Source organism: Mauremys reevesii, linkage group 1, assembly GCF_016161935.1.
Source record: "Mauremys reevesii isolate NIE-2019 linkage group 1, ASM1616193v1, whole genome shotgun sequence".
Lineage (NCBI taxonomy): Eukaryota > Metazoa > Chordata > Testudines > Geoemydidae > Mauremys > Mauremys reevesii.
Window position 1 is genome coordinate 319,758,298 of NC_052623.1, and position 22,906 is coordinate 319,781,203.

Here is a 22,906-nt window from a genome sequence, read left to right on the forward strand (position 1 = left end):
CAGCATGGACCAAACAGATCTGATCGCCATATGGGGAGACAAATCCTTGCTATCCGAACTCCGTTCCAAAAGACAAAATGCTGGAATATTTGAAAAAAAATCTCTAAGGGCATGAAGGACAGAGGTTATAACCGGGACCTGCAGCAGTGCCGTGTGAAGCCTACCGAAGAACCAAAGAGGCAAATGGCCACTCCGGGTCAGAGCCCCAGACATGCCGCTTCTATGAGCTGCATGCCATTCTACGGGGTGCCCCTACAACTACCCCACCCCGTGCTTCCCTCCTCTCCCACCCCTCCCAGGCTACCTTGGCAGTTATCCCCCCATTTGTGTGACGAATTAATAAAGAATGCATGAATTTGAAACAACAATGACTTTATTGCCTCTGCATGTGCAACACTCCAAAAGTCGACGCTAGCCTCAGTACTGTGGACGCACACTGACGACTTTATGCGCTTAGTGGGGACACACACAATCGACTGTAACAAATCGATTTCTAAAAAATCCACTTCTATTAAATCAACCTAATTTCACAGTGTAGACATACCCTTAGAGTTTGAGAGACAGAAAATACGGCTCTATTTCCAGCCTTGACACTGATTTATGATATGACTTTGCCTAAATCACAACAGCTCTGTGCCTAAGTTTCCCTTTACCTGTAGAATGTTCAACATACCTGCCCTCTTGCTTTAATGTTTGCAAAGTGCTCTGTTATTCTTGGATGGAAAGTGCTCTATAAGTTCTAAGTATTATTATTGTCCCATTCTGTTATTGCATCCAACCCCTTAAAATGTTTATTTCTAATAAAACTGATCATATTATCATTTCCCACTAGCTGCTAGTTACTGCCTCCTTCTCCTCCTTTACCTGACCATGAAATTCAGATTTTTTTAGCTATCCAAGTCATGTCGTAGCCAGATGGAGAACGATTCCTTCCACCATCTGGTAAACATTCACAAACTCTTTCTTAGCTTCTGGTATTATAAGGCTGATGCAGGCTTTCATTTCAACCAAGATTGACTATTGTATTTTTCTAACATTCAGTCTTCCTCAATAAGTTTAAACAACAACAGGGGTTTGTGGGAGAAAAACATGGCTAAGGCAATTGTTCGTGAAATATTTAGCATTTTTTCCTTGCCTGCTGGATTCAGACTGCCAATCTAGATCAGTAAGTAACCCAAAAGTGTCACCAACTGATAGCTTTACAGTGGATTATAAGAAATATATAGATTGTTTCAGTTCAGTTCCGAGTATATGTGTCTATATGACACAGATCACAGCTGGTGACCAATTGACACCCTTGCTGACAATCTAGGCAGGGACACCAAGCATTGCCTGGGAATGGAGATCTAAATATCCTAATCTCCAGAGAGGATCCTCCAAGGCACGGTACCCAGGAATAGAAGCTTGATCTGTTCTGTATACAGATAAGAACAGTCTTCAGGATTGTCAATCCAGTACCTTTCATGGATTCTAAATTCTAGCTACCCAAGTACTTTTATGGCCCTCATCACTCAAGTAGGTGAACACTTTTAAAAACAAATTTGCCAGTCCAGAATTCTCTAACAAAGCTAACTGACAAGCAGAAAATATCACCACATTTCCACCTGCCCCAGCTTTCCAGCCATTGTATCAGTGTCCCTATATTTCTGAATCAATTTCAAAATTCTTCTCCGAGTTACCATATGTGGGCTTGACCTTCCATCCCAACTTTATGCTCTTCTGACGCACGTTAATCAGTGGTCTCAACATTTAAACTGAAAATAATAGTACCTGGTTCAACAACCTCTTTGAAACGTGTTTCAAAAGCATGAGAATTTGCTGCCCATTTGTATCAGATTAGATACCTCTTTGCCCAGATTGAAAAGTAGACTAAAGACATTCATGTTTTCCTCAAGTCCTAGAGGAGATTGAAATGAGCTTTGAAACCTATTCCTATTTTTACAATGCCTTGAGATGCTTTCTATGAAAGGGCATTATATAAGTAATCCTTGTGGACTAAGTCCTTGTCAGAGAAGTGACAGACTGGTAACAGATTATAATGCTTGGCAAGGTGAAAGAGTCTTTATATTCAGTAAAGGGGTTTTACATTTTAATTCTGCTCAGAATTTTGCCCATAGTCAACTTATCACTTACAGAAGTAAACTGATCCTTTTATGGGAGATGGTTACAAAGATACAAATTCCAGGGATGGTGTGCAAAGAAATAGTACTGACTTCCAAATAGATTTGAATAACTCTCTCTAAAATGATACTATTCTATTTGGGTTTGCACACTGTGCTCATTACTGTAGCACCTGGGCACCTTCCTGTAGTGCATTAAGCAACGTGACTATGCAGCTGTCGCATATTATTTGTTCTCTCATCCTTTCCCCAGAGGGAGAAGCATGTGCAGTGAAGTGTCTTGTTTTGGTAGGGTTTTTATTTATTTATTAAATAAATATTCACACTATGTTTTTATATTAGAGAAGGAAAGATCAAAGAAATGCATCTTACACTTGGAGTAGAAAGTGGTGAGCTTTAGGATAATCCTTAGTTCCAGGGGAAATTCATTGCACGGTTGCAGACCACCCTCAGAGAAGGGTCTGTCTCCTGCACAGATAAACTTCACTCTTATTGTTGAGAGTTCACTGTGCCAGAGGGGTGAAGTTGTCGAGCACAGTCCTCATTGTGGAGCTTTAAATGGTTGTTTAGATATCCTGGGCCCAGGCCATGGAGCGCTTTGAAGAGGACTGAGACTTTGAACTTGATTTGAAATTCCAGGTAGCAAGCACAGGACAGATGTGATATGCTTGTGATAGCCTGTGTTACTGAGATGTGCTGCAGTGTCTTGTACTGACTGGAGTTTCTCAAGTGCTGAAGGTTTCATGCCCATGCATATTACATTGCTGTAATCCAGTCTGAGAGGTGATGAAACTGTGAGTAAATGAAGCCAGGTCTTTGTCCACTAGATGGGACAATTTCCCCTAACCACTGGATATAGTAGAAAGCATTACTCATAGCTGTTGCAATGTGGGAGCTCAGCATCACAAGGAATCCAAGATTATGCCTAAGAATACAGACTGAATTGACCAATTGTGAATATGAACCTTCAATCAAAGGAGACTGCCCGTGGCTACAAACTTCTTAAAAGGGGATAGTTTACTAATGGATAGGAATAGTCTTTAAAGTAAACATACTGATCAAATTATAAATATCAAAATGTGTAGCAATTTTGCACCAAGATTTTTGAATTAAAAGAGATTATATTTTGGAAAATGCACTGTCAGTTTTCATAGGAACTCAAGAAAACTGGATCTCAGTTTTAAATTAGATACTACATTAAAAAAACACCAACAACAAATACTATTTTTCCAAATAAAAATAAGGCCCAGATTTAAACGGACAAAAGCAAAAGAATTCAGAGATTTAAAAAAATCATCAATTTAAAATTGAGATATGAAGGTAGTTTCAGGTACAGCCCCTGCCTCTAAGTGTCCCTGTTAAATTTTGTGGTTTTACAATCAGATTTCTCATGTTTAAAAATGTTTTTGTCTCCCCCATGGCTGTGGGAGAGACCCACACAAACACCAGGCAAAACTGACTACAGAGGGGAAATGGAAAATGCACCAGTATGCAAAGTGCTATCAAATGCGTTAACAACCTGGGAGGAAAAAAAAATTATTCCTCTCTTTAGTGTCTTTCAAGTTATAGTGCTCTTAGGTGTTACTTGTCGCAACAGCAGGAAAAACCAAACCAAACCCACAATGCAGAGGGTAGATTGATTTAAGTAAATGGTGTCGCTTTCATACAGCTTTAGTATTACAGTAGTCTAAGAATAGTATGACCATATGCACTGTACCATATGTCTAAGATATCTAGGCACAATGGGAAATTTAAGGACAGCATGGCAACATTATCTTTGACATTCCTTGTTTTTGTGGGTTTATGTCAGACTCAATTACTACAACTGCTTCAGATTTTGACAGGATTTTGCACCTTTAGCATGGTAGACGGTAACATGAAGGGTATCTTTCCAGATGGAATAGCAAATTAATGTAGAGCAATACATGAGTACCTGCTTCCCAGTGCAAAAATCCCCCCTGGTAATTCAAATCATGCCTGTGAATTATATTCAACTCACGTGAAGAGCTGCTCCAGTAATGCTTTGCGGATCAGTTACTACAGGAGTCATTTGGAGAGAGAGAGGAGAATCAGATCTATTTTTAAAATACAGTATATTTTTAATGAGTGGGTTGTAGTGTTTCATTTTGGGGTTCTGGTGACACTTGAGCTGCACTCTTCGATTGACAGTGTTACCAGAATCCCTTCAATGAAGTTACAGTCCCTATAATTCATAGCTATCAGCTAGTCAGCCTATAAAAATTACAGCTAAAAGTGAACAGATCTGTGAAGATGTAAATCATAGTATACAAAAGCCACATTTAAATCACTGACATTTTGTACACTGCTTGTATAGTAAACAGTATGGCACAAAATGCATATGCAGAAACAGGAGGAGTAGGCTAGTACAAATGCAATTCAACAGCTTTTCAGAACAAAATTTCAGCTTTTTTTCAGACAGCCACGTAAGTGCTGTCATCCATATTTACTCTGTAAAGATTAACTTATTTGCAAAATTCAATCATTTAAGCTGCATCTGAAACTCAGAATATTTGAACATCATTAACTCAAAAGTGGACAAATTTTGCAAACAAAGAGAGCATCTGGATAGAGGACTTGTAACCAATTTCATGAATTTCAAATCACTGGAATTAAAGACAAACGTCCAAGTTACAGCAACTTTTTTGAAACATCATCTTATATATGTATATGGAGAAGATAAACCAGGCCTGCACAATTCGTAAAGCGGCGAGGGCCACATTACTCCAAAGAAAACAGCTGAGGGCCGAAACCTCCCGGCCCTGCAGAAACAACGCGCCCCAGGGCCGCCCAGCCCTGCAGAAACAAACCCTCCTTCCCCAGCGCCGCCCCACCCAAACAGCTGTGGGCCAAAAAGGAAGGTTGGGGGTGGGGAGGTGATACTTTATTTTAAATCAACCGGGGGCTCCCAGCTGAAGAGGTGGCTGGGAGCCCTCAGGGTCAAATTAAAGGGCTCAGGGCTCCGGCGGCTGGGGGAACCCGGCAGGGTCGGCTCTAGGTTTTTTGCTGCCCCAAGCAAAAAAAAATTTGGCTGCCCCCCGTCCCAGCCCTGGGCTCCCCCCTGTACTCTCCTGCTGCCCCAATCCTGGGCTTTCCCCCCACTGACCCACACCCCCTGCCGCCCCAGCGCTGGGCTTCCCCCTTTCCTCCCCACCAGTGCCCTCCCCCCACCCTCCTGCTGCCCCAGCCCTGGGCTCCCCCCACCAGTGCCTCCCCCCACACACACCTCCTGCCTCCCCAGCCCTGGGTCACTGGTAACGCTCCCAGGGCGGGTCACTCAGCAGGAATTTGGGATGTGCACAAAACACAGACAGGATTGGTTCCCATATGGTTACAGATCTGCAGTAAAGTGGAACAATTTTCAGCTTGTGTGATTGGAGGATATCTGGATGCATATTATAAGACTGTCCTCCATAAATGAGGAAAAGTTGAGGTGCCTTTATTATTCTTTTGTTCCACTCTTTCTTTCTATGGGGAATTTGCCAATGCAATATCACTGTCTTCCTTTTAAACAAACAAAAAGGCAATGGCTGTTGAAAATAGCAATTCCAGTGCTAATAAGCATTTCTTGCTCAATTTTATCCTGCTTTTTCTACAGCAAGTTACAGTGGATCAGTATATTTGATTTGGGAGAAATGAAGTAACAGCTGCCCAAACTGAGCTTGAGCACTCCTGAATTTTGAGGTGTTCAAATCTGGAAGGCAGGTGCCTGTGGGCTCCAAGGGGGAGCATGGCAGCAATGTGTCTGGAGCTGCAGGGAGCCAGACACGCTGGTCTGAGTGGCACAGTAAGCAGGCTGGGGGTTGGAGAAGGGGTAGGGAGTTCCAGGGGGCAGTCAAGGGACAGGCAGCAGTCTGGGGACAGTCAGCAGTAGGATAGGCATGGGAGTCCCAGGGGTTTATCAGGGAACAGGTAGGGGGTGGGGTCCTGGGGGAAAGTTGGGGGTCTCAGGAGGAGGCAGTTGGGGACAAGGAGAAGGGAGGCTTAGATAGGGGCAGGGGTCTTGGGAGGGGGCAATCGGGGGACAAGGACCAGCGGTGTTAGATAGGGGGTGGGAGTCCTGGGGGGCAGTTGGGGCAGGGGTCTGGGGAGGGGGCAAACAGTGGCTGCGTGCCGGGATTCAAACGGCTCTGGGCTGCCCGCAGCCGCGGGGAGCCCTGAGCCCTTTAAATCCCAGCCGCGGCTGGGAAACTTTGCGGGCAGCCCAGAGCCCTTTGACTCCTGGCGGCTGGGATTTAAAGGGCTCTGGGCTCCCCTCTGGCCCTCTGACTCCCAGCCCCGGCTGAGATTTAAAGGGCTTTGCACTCCCCACGACTGCGGGCAACCCAGAGCTTTTTGATTCCCAGCCGCGGCTGGGATTTAAAGGGCTCTGGGCTCCCTGCGGCTGCTGGCAGCCCAGAGCCTTTTGATTCCCGGCCACAGCTGGGATTTAAAAGGTTCTACACTCTCCACCACTGCGGGCAGCCCAGAGCCCTCTGACTCCCGACTGCGGCTGAGATTTAAAGGGCTCTGGACTCCCCGCGGCTGCGGGCAGCCCAGAGCCCTTTGCTTCCCGGCCGCGGCCAGGATTCAAAGGGCTCTGGGGTGCCCGCAGAGCGCCATGTGCGGGGGATTTAGAATCCCCTCGCAGGCTGCACAGTGAGGCTCCGCGGGCCGGCCGTATGTTGTGCAGGCCTGAGATAAACTATAGCCATGTCAGAAACTAACAGTGTCCAATAAAGTAAAGCAGTTATGGTGTCAAGGAAATGCTTTCCTCCCTCTGGTCCACCCAGAACACTGCAGCACTCTTTCAAACACCCTTAAATCCCTCTTTTCTGCTGTACACAATTCAGCTTTTCCTCTACACATCTAAGGGTATGTCTTATAAATTAAGTCGATTTAATAGAAGTCGATTTTTAAGAAATCGATTTGATACAGTTGTGTGTGTCCCCACTAAGCGCATTAAGTCAGCCGTGTGTGTCCGCAGTACCGGGGCTAGCGTTGACTTTCGGACTGTTGCACTGTGGTAGCTATCCCACAGTTCCCACAGTCTCCGCCGCCCATTGGAATTCTGGGTTGAGCTCCCAATGCCTGATGGGGCAAAAACATTGTTGCAGGTTGTTCTGGGTACATGTCATCAGGCCCCCCTCCCTCCCTCCGTGAAAGCAATGGCAAAAAATTATTTCTCACCTTTTTTCCTGGGTTACCCGTGCAGACGACATACCATGGCAAGCATGGAGCCCACTCAGTTTACTGTCACCATATGTCTTCTGGGTGCTGCTGGCAGACGCAGTACTGCAGTGCTACACAGCAGCATCCCCTTGCCTTGCTTTGTGGAGAGCAGACGGTACGACTGCTAACCATCGTCATCGTCCCATGGATGCTCCTGGCCAACCTTGGTTAGGTTGGTCGGGGGTGCCTGGGCAGACGTGGGTGCTCCTGGCCGGCCTCGGTTAGGTTGGTCGGGGGCACCTGGGCAGACATTGGTGCTCCTGGCCGGCCTCGGTGAGGTTGGTTGGGGGTGCCTGGACAAAAATGGGAATGACTCCAGGTCATTCTCTTTAAGTTTCGTCTAATGGAGATTCAGTCCTACCTGGAATATCACGCCGGCTGGAGGCTTCTGCCTCAAGCTGCTCTCCCAGTCGGCAGCATTGCGCGGTCGCACCTACCCCAGCCTACCCCTTGCTCCCATGGCTCTTGAAGTCTGGACAGTAGTAAGGAGCAGTTTAACTATAGGCTGAGCAAGTGCTCAATGGTTGTAGAATGTGCCTTTGGACGTTTAAAAGCTCACTTGCACAGTTTATTGACTCAATTAGACCTCAGTGAAACCAATATTCCCATCATTACTACTGTTTGCTGTCTGCTCCACAATATTTGTGAGAGTAAAGTGGAGACGTTTATGGAGGGGCGAGGGGTTGAAGCAAATTGTCTGGCCGCTGATTACACGCAGCCAGACACCAGGGCGGTTAGAAGAGCACAGCAGGGCGCGCTGTGCATCAGAGAAGCTTTTTCCTGTTTGTTTCTCCTTGATGAAAACCCACCCCCTTGGTTCACTCTACTTCCCTGTAAGCCAACCACCCTCTCCTTCCCCCTTTGATGTCTGCTTGCAGAGGCAATAAAGTCATTGTTGTTTCAAATTCATGCATTCTTTATTAATCCGTCACACAAATGGGGGGATAACTGCCAAGGTAGCCTGAGAGGGGTGGGAGAGGAGGGAAGCACAGGAGTGGGGTAGTTGTAGGGGCACCCCCTAGAATGGCATGCTGCTCATAGAAGCGGCATGTCTGGGGCTCTGACCCGGAGTGGCCGTTTGCTTCTCTGATTCTTTGGTAGGCTTGCCTGGGCTCCTTAAGTTTAACGCAGCACTGCTGCGGGTCCCTGTTATAACCTCTGTCCTTCATGCCCTTGGAGATTTTTTCAAATATTCCGGCATTTCGTCTTTTGGAACAGAGTTCGGTTAGCACGGATTCGTCTCCCCATACAGCGATCAGATCCAGTACCTCCTGTTTGGTCCATGCAGGAGTTCTTTTGTGATTCTGGGACTCCATGGTCACCTGTGCTGATGAGCTCTGCATGGTCACCTGTGCTGATCAGCTCGCCACACTGGCTAAACAGGAAACTTGCTAACGCTTGAAGACAAAGCTCTTTCTGGCCTCAAAACATGTGTTTTATAAACTGGTTGGCACAATAAATGTTATTCTTGCCAAATTTTAGCCAAAGTAGAAATGGCAAACTATGTGGAAGAGGTAACAACAAAAATGAATCCATGAACATTTAAAGCAGATTCCAAAATATGCTTCACAGACAGTGAGAAGTAAACATATGGAAAACATCCTGAATTTATGATGGAAGAGTGGTCTCAAATTAGCTGTTTTATTTTGATCTGAGCATTAAGAGAGCATCAGAGAACTGATGATCCCTTATAAGCAAGCAATTCATTTTAAAATGGTGAAGCACTGAATATTATTGGGGATGGGGGGCAGAAGGAGTGGAGAGAAAGTGGGGGATGTTAAATGAAATTTTCATGAGAAATCATCAGATTCACCATTAAAACTATTCTGATTTTTCCAACATTAATTATATCAAATGTAAACTTAACATTTTTAAACGTCTGTAATAAATTAATTCTATGGATAGCTATTATAACACCGATGGATCTCAGCAATCTCATTCACTCAATTCAGAAAGGCAGTTTTGATTTATTTTTAAAATGTGTTTCAGAAACTAGAGAAAAGTGACCAAGGGACTGAAAATGGGAGATGAAATTTCTTGCTTCCATGCAGATGATGATATCTGGTCCAGGTCAGTAGTGACTGAAAGTAATTATTGTAACAGGTGTGACCTACAGTAAGTTGGAGTCAGTTTGTGCTCTCAATTCAGATCAGAGTGGAAACTGCCTGCATCACAGAAGCTACTATCCCAACTGGCTTCTAAGTTGGCAGTCTCCACATAACCATTAAGAAATAAAACAGTCATGGAGATGAAACACAGCTCAATCACTCCCACAGAAGGATCCTTCAGGTCAACACTGAGACAAGTTTTGTGAACCGTGGTCTTCAGTTCTGAGAAATTCAACATCTTCCACGAGCACTGAAAATCTCAAAGAAAATACATCTGGTAAGACATCTAGCTATTTTGGTTCCAATTCAACAAACTTATGTAAGGCTAGGTCTACACTGGGGGTGGGGTCGACCTAAGATACGCAACTTCAGCTACACGAATGGCGTAACTGAAGTCGGTGTATCTTAGGTCGATTCACTTGGCGGTGAGGACAGCGGCGAGTCGACCACTGCTGCTCCCCCATCGACTCCGCTTCCGCCTCTCACCACGGTGGAGTTCCGGAGTCGATGGCAGAGTGATCAGGGATCAATTTTGTCGTGTCTACTCTAGATGCGATAAATCTATCCCTGATAGATCGATCACTACCCACAGATCCGGCGGGTAGTGTAGACGTACCCTAAGAATGTGCTCTGCTGGATGTAGGCCATTGGCAGCAGAGAGGTTTTGTGAATAGATATCCAAAAGTTAAGTGTGAGCAAAGAGCTCATTATTTTAAATCAGCTAAATACTTACAATATTCAATAGCCAGACAACTTCATGGGCCATATGTACAATCATAAAATGACTTGAAAATGTTCTGCCAAGAATCTCAAACATTAGAGATGGTGAAAACAAATTTACACTGAAGTGTGAGCCTTATATATTCTGATCTATTACTTTTCAAAAGGTTTACTTTAAAATAGATTTTATTAATACCTGCAATGATGTACAGGAACATGACTTTTTATTTACATAAAAAAACATTTACAATTTAACATATACTTTCTACTAATGATTGGCAGTGCAAAATATGGTTTGTGATGTCATGGAACACAACCAGAAATACAGGCTCTATAGTTTTTGTGATTAAACTACCCATTAAATAGCAAACAAACCCTTATATATTTCTTATGGATGAGTGCTTCAGGAGTTAAATTCCACTGAAATTATTTGGACACCCACATAGGTGTTCAAGTCTTAAAAATAATTCACTTATCAGTATCTCTCATCAGACCAGGGGTAAGTAAGCAGCTGCTTTCAGAACTAATGCCAGTGTTGTTCCTTGCTTGGCAAGCTGATGGTCCTATTCAATCAGGCTGACAGTTTCTCCTCTCCTTGAAAGTGAACCATTGGCTTGAAATGTTAACACACCTTCTACCCACATGATAATTGATAAACTTCTAGGGTCATGGCTCATTGTTTCTATGGCGCAGAGTGATTTTTAAAGTACCCCACAGAAATCTATTGACATTTGGATGAAACTGTAGGTGGATATAAGAGCTTATTCTACTAATCATCTCTTAGAACACTGTAAAATCATTTGTATTTAGTATCAAAGTACCAGTCAACTATGAGCACTATTTTAAATATCTCCATGCTCCCTTTAAAATAATCCTCTGCGCAAGTGTTATGTTATTTTTTTTCCTTGATGACAAGAAGCATATTCCCCTAACGAGAATTTTTACATTACAATTATTCTCTAGAAAATGATTCTGAATTTGGGGCAAATACTTTAGAATGCAAGGTAAAAGTAGGCAATTTCTTTCCACTGTGGTAGCCAACTAGTCACTTGTTGGCCTGAAAATGCTATCTCTAAATTTAGCCATCCAATCTAATTATACAAAAGAGAAAAGCAATGAAGACAGTATAACCGGACACTAAATTTAGCCAAACTATGGGCAAGAACCTCTGCAAATACACACACAATTTAAAGGAGCAGCAATGTCCAATATGGCCCCAAATATGTCTGACTTTACCATCCTTATAATCTAATAAATATTAGTATTCATTTTAATATTTTAAATATCCCTGCTTTTATGGCTTGACTTTATGATTCTTAAGCAGATGAGTAATTCTAATTCATGCAAATAGCTCCACTGAGGTCAATAACACTACTTGCACACATAAGGACTGCAGGAAGAGCTCACTACATATCAAAGAGAAATTAAAGTAAGGAAAAAAACCATGTTTTTTTAGAACCCTAAAATAGATTTGTACAGAATAAAGTGAGGGAATACAAGTTAATGAAGAGCCCTGTTTTCACAGCTGTTCTCAAATCACTTACTCTTTTGTATTAAAATCGATAAAGGAACAAAGCATAATCATGTTGACTGTTCTTCATACATTACAAAACATGTTTACATTTTACAATGTCCCTTTAAATTTGACTCTAGGTCATAGCAGAATTTAGTAACATTAATGATAATTTTCAATTGTGTAATAGCTTGGAATGTTTGGCTATTAAACCACTTTTAACAGTCTCAACCACGAAGTGACCAATCCCATGAAGTGCTGAGCACCTCAACTACCACTTGACTCACTGGGTTGGGCCCAGAGCAAGTAATAAATACCTCTTAGCATATGTCCAATTCATTTTAATTCAGGAACAGAAGAGCTAAAACCTTCATACACAAGTGAGATGCAGAAAAAGGCATTTGTTTTCCTGATTAATATTTCTTAACACAGAACATGACACACTAAATGTTATACAAAACCTTGTATGGTGTTTATAGCTACAAAACTTTTTTGTAATTGATAATGTTGATAAATTGCATGTCTCTTAAATTGCAATACATATCACTAGATAACGTCTTCAGCAACCATAGTGTCAAAAATTTGATAGCAAACTTGCTGTTCCATTCCATCTTTGACATTATAAGACCTGATGAAGCATTCCAACCATGGCAAGTCATCTACAAACCAAAAACAAAATTACACATTTTGATAGTATTTCCAGCTTTTATAAGAAAAGTGGAACTTTAACACATAATTCATCTGACTAAAAGGAAAACTAAAAATGGATTTTGAAGTTTCTTATGCACAGAAGGGGTTGATCAGTCTCCACTGAGAAACGCTTCTCCTAACTGCTGGTACAGAGAGCCAGAGAGCAGAGTGGGACTTGTATCATTATTCTCCCTCTGTTCTCACCAAAGGTTTGTACTTGGAGAAGATAATGCAGCCTAGGGATATATCTTCTATTCCATGGAACACTCACTGCACTGGGTGGGAGAAGGTCCCCAGGGACAAGGGTGCCTGGGTGCTCTGGACCTGCACTCTGAGGAAACAGGCTTCTAAGGCAAAGACAAACAGTTCTGTGCAGACAGCCCAGTGGAAGCTTCCACTTTGGGCCCCCAGATGAAATGCTCAGAGGAACTCTGTGATTGGATCTTCACAGAGATTTCCTTACCCTGAGTCACTTTCCATAGGGGTTTCCTGCAGGAAAGGGTACTCCAACTTTGTATGTGCATTAGGCCAGATTCTTCCATTGAAAGTGAGGGGCTCGGACTGAATTCTCTATTAATTGTCACTATGCTTCTGTGACATTTTAAATAAAGGTGTTTTGGTTAACTTCCATATGAATGTGAATTACACATCTAGCTCTGCCTGGACAAGCATGTGTACATACAAAACTGAATCTATGCCAGCATGAGTGAACAGCTGCACACCCTTAGTACCATTGCAGGGACTAAATTATTACTCCTATTTCCAAAGGCCCTTCTTTTAAAAAGGACAAACCAAACATATTACATTAAACAAAAGTAAGTAACAATTTCCTTACAATTCTCTAGTATTGAATTTGGTCTGTGCTCTTATCATATTTATAATAAATGAATGGTAAATTCAACATAACTTTACATACATAGTAGCAGATTACAAAAAGTGACAGCTGACCTAGTTTTGTTCCTGGAGGACAAAGTATATTCATGATCATTTCCATCTTCTCCTGAAGAAGACTACTGGTAAGGACTTCGGAGGCAGGAATCTGGAAAAACTTTTCCTGAGGAAAGTGGAAGGGTTTGAGGAGAAAAGAAGAGAAAAATAAATCAGGTGTCATTAGTTAGCGTCATTTTAGCAGGCTCTTGAATCTTATGAAGAGACTAAAATGACAAAAGGGAGCAATATATTCAGTTCAGTGTTTTTAAAATGACCCAGATACAGCTAGAAACAAATCAGAGCATGCATGAGTAGGGTATTAACCCTGAGACATGTAGTATGGTCAATGACTTACGCACTTTTTTGGTGGTCTTAATGCTTTACTAACACACATACTGCATGAAGATAAATCCATTAAAGATCGTGAGGTGCTCAAACACTATTAGAGCTGAGTGAATAATAGATTTTTCAGTTGGCAGGGGGCTGAACCGAAAAATGTGAAAAAACAAATTGGTTTGATTCAAACTGAAATTCAGTTTTTCAATTTTTTTTCTGTTTTGAATCAACTGAAATGTTTTAGGTTGACACAAAATGATTACTTTTTTCGTTTTTTGTGTTGATTCAGTCAGCTTTGGATGTTTTTCACCATTTTGTGTGGGTTTCTTTCAATTGGACAACATTTAAAAATGGAACATCATTTCACAATGAAAAGTCAAAAAATATTTCAAAATTTTCAAAATGAAACATTTTGAAACAAAGTCAAAACAGTGTTTTCAAATGGTTGAAATGAAACATTTTGACTTTTTGAAAAAATGTTTTTCATTTTTTCTCAGGCAAAACTTTTTGACAAATTCATCACAAATTTGTGAATAGTTTCAGAGACCCCAAATTCATTTTTTTTGGCAAAAATAATCCCCCTCCAATTGCCCAGCTCTAGATACTACAGTGATGGGGGCCATATAAGTACGATAGACAGACAGACAGAAATTACAGACAGGATTGTGCCATCCTTATTTAAATTCAACCTTACCGCTCAAATAGTCCATTGCTATTAATGGAAATCCTGAGGAGTAAGATACCACTAAACAGGAGTATGGGTGTCAGAATCTGAACCTATGCAAGTAGAACTCTCGTTTTGAATTTCATTCTTCAGTTTGAAAAGAAACGTGGGTGGGTTTTACACAATTTATCTTCCTACTATAAAAAGTAGCCCAAGTAGACGATGAAATAAAACAGTAGGGGAACTGTATAACACCTATTCCCAACAATTTTCACTGCAGTATCATTATTTTAACATAACTTTGAACCGACTTGACTCTCTCTCCCCGGAGCCCAGGTGACCTGTCACCTAGCAAAATGGGTTCCTTTCTGGTCGACCTCTAGATGGCACTATAATATAACTGTTAAATAACAACTGTTTATGGCAAAAGAGACACATTTTCAACTCACACTTTAATTTTTCCTGACTCTTCTCCCCAGCTCCTTTAACTCAGACTATCAGGTTAAGAAAATGAACTGGGAGAGTTACTATAGAAATCAGACTGGAAGCTAGTTTAAAGTTACACTTCAAAGCAGCCCAGCTTTTTCTCAAGCACTCTTGGAGCACCTTAGTCTGGGCAGAGGAAAGTGGCAGTTTCCTTTTGAAGTGCAGGTGACACTTCAAAAGAAAACTGCCTTTTCCCCCTGCAACTCAGTTGTAGCAGTCAGCAGCTCCCCCAGATTAGTTTGTCAATTTAAAAGAACAGCTTTCAAAGAAGGGGAGAGGGGCAGAGGAAAGGAAAAAAGAGAAGAGCCTTTTAACTTGTTATACAGAATGGGTTAAAGAAAAGAAATGGGAAAACATTTCCCCCTTATTGCCACTTGACACAGTGGGTAAAAATATACGTATATATTAATTTGTATGTATCTGAAATGAGGCTGTCCCAAGCTGTGAAACAAAGGGACCAAAAAGCCCAACTGGCTTTAGATAATTCCAAAGCTGCAGTGTAATATATTGCAAATATAATGCTATATTAGATTAGTATTATCAGCATCTATTCATCTTATCAAAGCCCTCATACTTCTTAACATTTACATTCCTACCTGAAATTATCAGCAGGTAAGCAACAACCAAAAGGACAGGCAAAATAAATATCTATTGCATGCAAACAACTATATAAATGAAACATGAAGGCCCAGCTACTCAAAATCTAAGACATGCAGAGTACTCAAATAATTTAACTTTGCCATCATGAATGTATGAAATAGGATCTTCCATTACTTCCACAAAGTTATACATCTATTACATATGCATATGAAAAATAATACTTCACATTTACATAGCACTTTAGAATCATTTAGTTAATCCCTCACATTCCCATGGGCAGGCCAATATTATTTGTATTTCAGAAAATTGGGAAACGAAGACACGTAATTTAAGCAAAGTGTGTAAAGTCACAAAGAGTGAATGTATAATCTTATGTTAAATGTAGAGACCAAGTATCTAGGTAAGGCAAACAATCTTTCTGGGGGCAGGGACTAACATTTATTTGGAAGCTAGATGAATACAACCTAGAAGCCACTAGTCAGTCCATGATAAGCAAGAGCCCACATTACCTAGACCTTTAGATCAAAAAACTAGATGTAGAAGATGGACAGCTATATGGCTTTGGCTGGAATCTACCCAGTAAGGAAACAGAGTTGTCAGAATAGTCATAAAATCCTGAGCTAACCCAAAAAAATAGTCATTCTCAATGACTCTCAATCATCACATCAAAAGCAATCAGACAGGGTGTTTCAACACCATGACAGAGAGAAACTCAGCCAGCTCAGCCAGGGACTTTGTGGAAACACAGGGCGCCGAACACCCCTGTGACGTATTGTACTTAAAAATTGCACCTTGTATTCCCATATTCACCACTTGTGCATGGTTATGATATTTTGTACAAAGAATGCTTTGTAAGGTATCCTATGAAAACTCAGGATTTGCTGAAACTCATTGTTCTGTCAAAATATGTATATCATCATTGTATATGGAGTTATGAGATTTTGCTACATATGTTGAGAGTCTAGGAGACGCTGATAGCAAGCTCTCCAGTGGCAACAAACAGGGTAACCCACACTCAGATGGGTGTTAGGCAATCCTCACTAGCCTTTGACCAGCAGGTGAATTGCAAACAAGATTTACAATTCAATAAGAGACAGTTGCTCAAGCTCTACACAATGGGGATTGCTTAACTCAGTGACTCAGCAAAGTATCAGGACAGGTGATACTTGATTCCACGTTTGAGTCAGTATGTTTCCAGGCACATGAACTGAGGGACAGTGGCATCAAGAGTCTGCCTCTTTCCTCCCCACCTACTCTGAAGGCAACAAGACTTTGGCAGAAAAGACTTTGAACTGGGAATTGGTCCCAGGCTGAGCAGGGAATTCAGCCTGTGTATTAAGAACTGTGAGCTGCTTGCAACTCCGAGTAGAGTGAGAAAAACTGCTTGATTCAACTCTTGCTTAGTCTGATAACGCTTATGATTTAAACTTAAATTTTACCTTTTATTTCTTATGTAACCACCTCTGACCTCTATGCCTACCACTTATAATTGCTTTAAATCTATCTTTTTATAGTTAATAAATTTATTTTAATCTTTTATCTTTACCACTGAGTTTGTCTAAAGAACTTGGGGAATCTGCTCAGATTACAAAGGTTGGGGCATGTCCACCATCCTTTGAAGGAGTGGTGAATTAATTAAAGAGCTTACAATGCTCAAGACCTTTTCTTGATCATAGAATATCAGGGTTGAAAGGAACTTCAGAAGACTATCTAGTCCAACCCGCTGCTCACAGCAGGACCACTCCGCAATTAAATCATCCAACAGAGTTTTTGCCCCATATCCCTAAATGGCCCCCTCAAAGATTGAACTCAGAACCCTGGGTTTAGGAGGCCAATGCTCAAGCCACTGAGCTATCCCTGCCCCCTCAATGCATGATGGTACATTTCTGGGGTGCAAGACTGGGGCTGGAGAGATTTGCTGGTATCTCCCTGTGTATAGTTCATGACAGGCTGTGAGAGCCTGCATGTAACTTTTGGGTGTGCCTTCACATGCTAATGGCTGTGTGAGAGCAAAGCCAGAAGGGGCTGCTAGTCACTAGCAGAGCAGTGTAAGAGTACCATGATCCAGAGAGTTAAAAGGAACAGAGCAGGCCCACAGTCCAGGATGTGCCCTGGTGTGTGTGTGTGTGTGGGACCATACTTAACAAGAACCATCATCTATTTACTCTCTGTTTACTTACATAGTCAAAGAGGTATGCATCCAGTGCTCCTGTGCCATCATCAAGTGTAAACTTCATAACAAAAACATACTGGAGTGGCTCAATACCTAAAACTAGTGTGGGAAAAATATTTTGCTTTAAGTACTGAATATTCAAGATAAAATTATCACAACACAAGGTAAATGAAATGACTTGCTTTTAATTATGTGACTTATTGTACGATTATAATTTTAAAATATAATCAGATACATGGATGGGTGGAGTTTGTGGATTTATAATTAGAGCTGTACGAATAACAGATTTTTCAGTTCAACACTGAACCGAAAACTAAACAACAAAATCTTTTCAGGTTGACCTGAAACAAAACATTTCTGAGTTTTTTTAAAGCAAACAATGGAAATGTCTCATTCAACCTAAAACCAGACTTTTTTTTTATTTCAAGGTTTTTATTTTTATATAAAATTGAGGGAAATTCCAAAACAAAATGCATTTCTGAAATGAAAAGTTGTTTTCTTGTCTCTCTCCTCCCACCAATATAAAAAATTCACCAAAATCTATTTGAATTTGCTAATTGTTTTGGTTGAAACAAATCTGAATTTTTTCAGTAAAACATGTATTTTCACTAAAAATTTCATGTAGCTCTACATATAGGTTTCATGACAATGTTATACACTAAGTGAAAACATTTTGTGTTGCAGGTAAAATGAGATGCTCAGAAAGATTTATGTATAGAGTGCCACTTTAGAATGGAAATTCAGTTTTGCTCAAGAGTTTAGAAAATACAGAAAAGCAGTGGTTCTTAAAGCTGGTCTGCTGCTTGTTCAGGGAAAGCCCCTGGTGGGCTGGGCTGCTTTGTTTACCTGCTGTGTCTGCAGGTTTGGCTGATTGTGGCTCCCACTGGCTGTGGTTTACTGCTCCAGGCCCATGTGGGTTGTGGGAAGCAGTGCAGGCTGAGGGATCATAGAATATCAGGCTTAGAAGGGACCTCAGGAGGTCATCTAGTCCAACCCCCTGCTCAAAGCAGGACCAATCCCCAGGCAGATTTTTACCTGTTCTCTAAATGGCCCCCTTAAGGACTGAGCTCACAACCCTGGGTTTAGCAGGCCAATGCTCAAACCACTGAGCTACTCCTCCCCCCTCTGGCTGCAGTGGTGAACTGTGGCCAGTGGGAGCCATGATTGGCCAAACCTGTGGATGCGGCAGGTAAAGAAACCGGCCCGGCCTTCCAGGGGCTTTCCCTGAATAAGCGCCAGACCGGCTTTGAGAACCACTGCTCTAAAGTACTTCTTTTCTCTTTGGTAAAAATGTTGCAAACATTTGCATACATCCTAACTTCTGACTTTGCGGTAGGATCTCTTTCTGCCTGATCTTCCACTGAAATCAGTGAGAGTTTTGCCTTTGGTTCAATGATAACAGGATTGTGTTCTAAACGAACATACGGCAATATATTTGGTGAAATATATTATCTATGGGAAAACAATATATTCCATATGATGTAGTTAAAATTCCTTGGCAAGTTCTACTCAAATAAAAAAGCTGCCTGACTGGTACTCTGAAATTAACTAAACCCATCTGTGAAAATTCAATGGCTAGGTACATTCTCCCACTGATATTAACTATGTCATATGTCCAACAAAAAAGATTCAAAACTATGTACCTAATGTATATAATTATGGCAACTACTTTCCAATCATACTCTCTCCTGGCTATCTTTAATTAAGTGTCTGTGTTGGGTTTATAATTTGAATATTGCTTGAGATTCCTAGTGGGGTTCTGCAGGGGCCTGTCCAGGGTCTGGTCCTATTTAATATTTTCATTAATAACTTCAATAATGGAGTGAAAAGCATGCTTGTAAAATCTGTGGATGACACTAAACTGGAAGGGGTTGCTAGCACTTTGGAGGGTAGAACTGGAATTCAAAATGACCTTGACAAATTGGAAAATTGGTCTGAAATCAACAAGATGAAATTCAACAAAAGACAAGTGGAAAGTACTACACTTGGGAACGAAAAACCAAAGGCACAACTACAGAACAGGGATAACTGGCTAAGGAGTAGCACTGCAGAAATCTGGGGGTTAAAGTGGAGTCTAGATCTGGGGGTTTAAGTGAATCACAAACTGAATATGATTCAATATGATGCAATTGTGAAAAAGGCTAATATTTTGAGGTGTATAAACAGGAATATCATATGTAATAAGACACGAGAGGTAATTGTCCTGCTCCACGTGGCACTGGTGAAGACTCAACTGGAGTACTGAGTCCAGTTCTGGGTGCCACACTTTAAGAAATATGTGGCCAAACTGGAGAGTCCAGCAACAAAAATAGTAAAATGTTTAGAAAACCTGACATATGAGGAAAGGTTAAAAAAAAAAAAGGGCATGTTAATTTTGAAAAGAGAATACTGAGGAGGGACCTGGTAACAGTCTTCAACTGTGCTAAGGGCTGTTACAAAGAAGATGGTGATCAACTGTTCTCCAAATCCACTGAAGACAGGACAAGAAGTAATGAGCTTACTCTTCAGAAAAGGAGATTTAGATTAGATATTACAAAAAAATTGCACTGGAATAAGCTTCTAAGGAAAGTTAAAGAATCCCTGTCATTGGAGGTTTTTAAGAACAGGTTAGACAAACACTTGTCAGGGATGGTCTAGGTTTAGTTGGTCCTGCCTCAGCATGGAGGGCTGGACTAGATAATCTCTTGAGGTCCATTCCAGTCATACATTTCTATTATTCTGATTCTATGCGCAAATGATCTATAATCAGTTAAAATTAGCAATATATTCACATATTTTATCAATTTGTTTTTAAAAGTAAGTAAAAATAACTGCTTGCAATATATGTTTGAAGTTATGTGAGAATAGACCTTGCTACAGAAACACTGTTGAAGTTTCTTCCAAGAAAAAGGTGGATGACCTGTTTACACATCACTTATTCAGTTTCTCCTGATGATTCCAGACTAGGTCACCTTCAGGAAATTTTGTTTAGTAAGAGTTTAGACTCCATTAAAAGGCATCCACAATTGTAAAATAGGGAAGACTTTGCACTTTGGACTCATAAGAGCCCATAGATATTTGAATATAAACAACTGATGCTTCTTAACACACTTCTTGCCTTATGAACCTTCATATTTTTCATATGAACTCAGAAATTCTTATGGAAATATTAGTTATATATTATATGCATTACTCTTGTATTACAGACATTTATATATCTTCCCATTTTATATCCATGCTATCTTTAATTAAACAATTCCAGGGAAAAAATTAAATAGTTAATCAAGTATTTACCTATAAAAAAAGAAATGTACTCCATGGTACTTTGGATAGTCCTACACTGTTTATGCTGCCATGATCCAACCACTCAGAGAATAAAATATGTCAGGGCAGTACATTCTGAAAGCAAAGGGTTCAATCTAACCAAACCAGAGCTATTTATTTGGCCAGACAAAATTGGTTTTTATGCAGTAGCCACATTGGTATGTTGCTGAATTATGCTGTGAGGAATTACAAATCTCCCGACCACTGCTTTTATTTAATTTGTTGGAAAGCTTTCATTTAATGAATTTAGGTTTTTTTTATTTGGGGGGAAGTAAATTTCTAATTAACACTATTTGATACTGTAAATTATGTGTTAGCTTATATTTACTAATACAGAATAAACAGGAGAGGATATTTGTGAGACACATGCTTCTGCAGTAGTTTGTATTCTTTAATAAAATCAGTCAGACTTAGATACTGCTTGAGATTGCAAATCCTTATTAGGATGTGAACTGATGTAAAATAATTAAATTTAGAAACAGTTCAAATTGTTATCTTCTTTACCCATTGTATTTCCCAGGGCTCTGTTTTCCTTCCATCAGTTGATGAGACTACCTAAAGCAGCACAAGGAATAGATAGGGAGATTTTCAAAAGCAGAAAGGGGAATTAGGGGCTCAAACCCTTTTGACTTGGGCGATTAACTCTTCACCAATTCCCTGGGTTATGTAGTAGGCTAGTGTTTATGTCCTCTAATGGTAGTGTTTACAAAAGATACAAACCTTACTATCACTCACAGCTAAGGAAGATTCACATTTGGCTCAAGTGGAAGACTTGTGAATCGTACAAATTTTATTCCTGATGCTTCATATTTGTGTATAGCTCACAATAGACATCTATAAGTATGTAACCAAAGATTCGTTACACCTGCACTATCTTAATTGTTAAAAATGCCACTTAATGCAGAATAAACACTAAACAATGATCTCACATTCCGACAGGTAAAAAGTTTTTCAGTTCATTTTTAATATAGTATTTTAAAAAGGTAATCATATATTTAACTCCAGCCCACAAAATGCAAATACATATGCATCCATAGGACATATAAAGATCTGAGCAAAAGTGTAATCCATTCAGTGAGACAATTTGTATCTACCTTAAGAATCAAGGCACAATCTATTTCACGTCATAATGTTAGCTAACCTCGTGCTATTTCAGTTGGCTCCCACGATGGTTCTTCTTCTGCAAGGGAACTGAGATTCTGGATAGTCTTCTGATTCGAACACTGTTTGCACCTGACATTTAAAATAAAATGCTGATAGCATACAGACTTCAAGGTGATGAACTATTAGCTTTTTCATTCTGCGCCAAAGAGGTTTATTCAAATAAAGTTACTCAGTGGGGATACAAACCACCTCCACTATGAAAAGATGCACAGTTGATAAATCAGGTTTTTTAAGGCAGAGAAGCTTCATACAACATCTAAAGTACTAAACCACATTAATGCTCCTTATGAATCAGCACCTACAAAAAGTTATTTTGACCCATGAAAGAGCCTAACTGAATAACAAAGGCTAACTGTGCACCAATACCAATGGAGCACATATTCATGCACTAGCACTTTTTGTGGTTTAACAATACATACAAAGTGCCATTTTGTAAGAGCAGTAATAAATCTGAAACTCTAATAAGTATTAAAAACACAATAGGATTATAAGATTATTAGTACAGGAATTTGTCTTAACTTGTGCCTAAAATATTTTAATTATAAGTTACTAAAAGAACCTCTCCTTTTTATTCCTGGAGTACTAATATATCATCATCAAACTTTTACAGGATGTAAGACAGCAACTAAAATTCTGTAAGTGGATAAAAATATCTTTCGTTGAGAGATGTCCATATAAAGTTGTTTTCATTTGCCCCAAGAAACAAAGTTACGGTAGCATTATTCTGCCCTCAAAATAAGCTTCTGTGCTAGTATGTTACATTTGTAACATAAAATTGACATTTATCTTTAAGATTAGCTTTAAAAGCAAACTTGTCATGTAGAATCAGTGGACCTACTTCTGCTCCCACTTACACTGGTGTGAAGCAGA

The 22,906-nt window shown here is 40.5% G+C and overlaps 1 protein-coding gene across 14 annotated transcripts in view; it reads right to left on the reverse strand.

The window, feature by feature from the left end:
- Window positions 1–8,659: 8,659 nt before the first annotated feature.
- The window catches only part of POT1 (protection of telomeres 1), a 177,642-nt gene continuing 163,395 nt past the window's right edge, over window positions 8,660–22,906 (reverse strand). For all 14 annotated transcript variants that reach the window (XM_039511181.1, XM_039511113.1, XM_039511109.1 and 11 more), the window contains 4 exons: window positions 22,014–22,105; window positions 17,577–17,668; window positions 13,329–13,434; window positions 8,660–12,349 (listed from right to left, as the gene is read on the reverse strand). In XM_039511181.1, coding sequence (XP_039367115.1) covers window positions 12,237–12,349; window positions 13,329–13,434; window positions 17,577–17,668; window positions 22,014–22,105 — 403 coding nt within the window. In that variant the 3' untranslated portion in view covers window positions 8,660–12,236. The remainder of the gene's footprint in view (window positions 12,350–13,328; window positions 13,435–17,576; window positions 17,669–22,013; window positions 22,106–22,906) is intronic.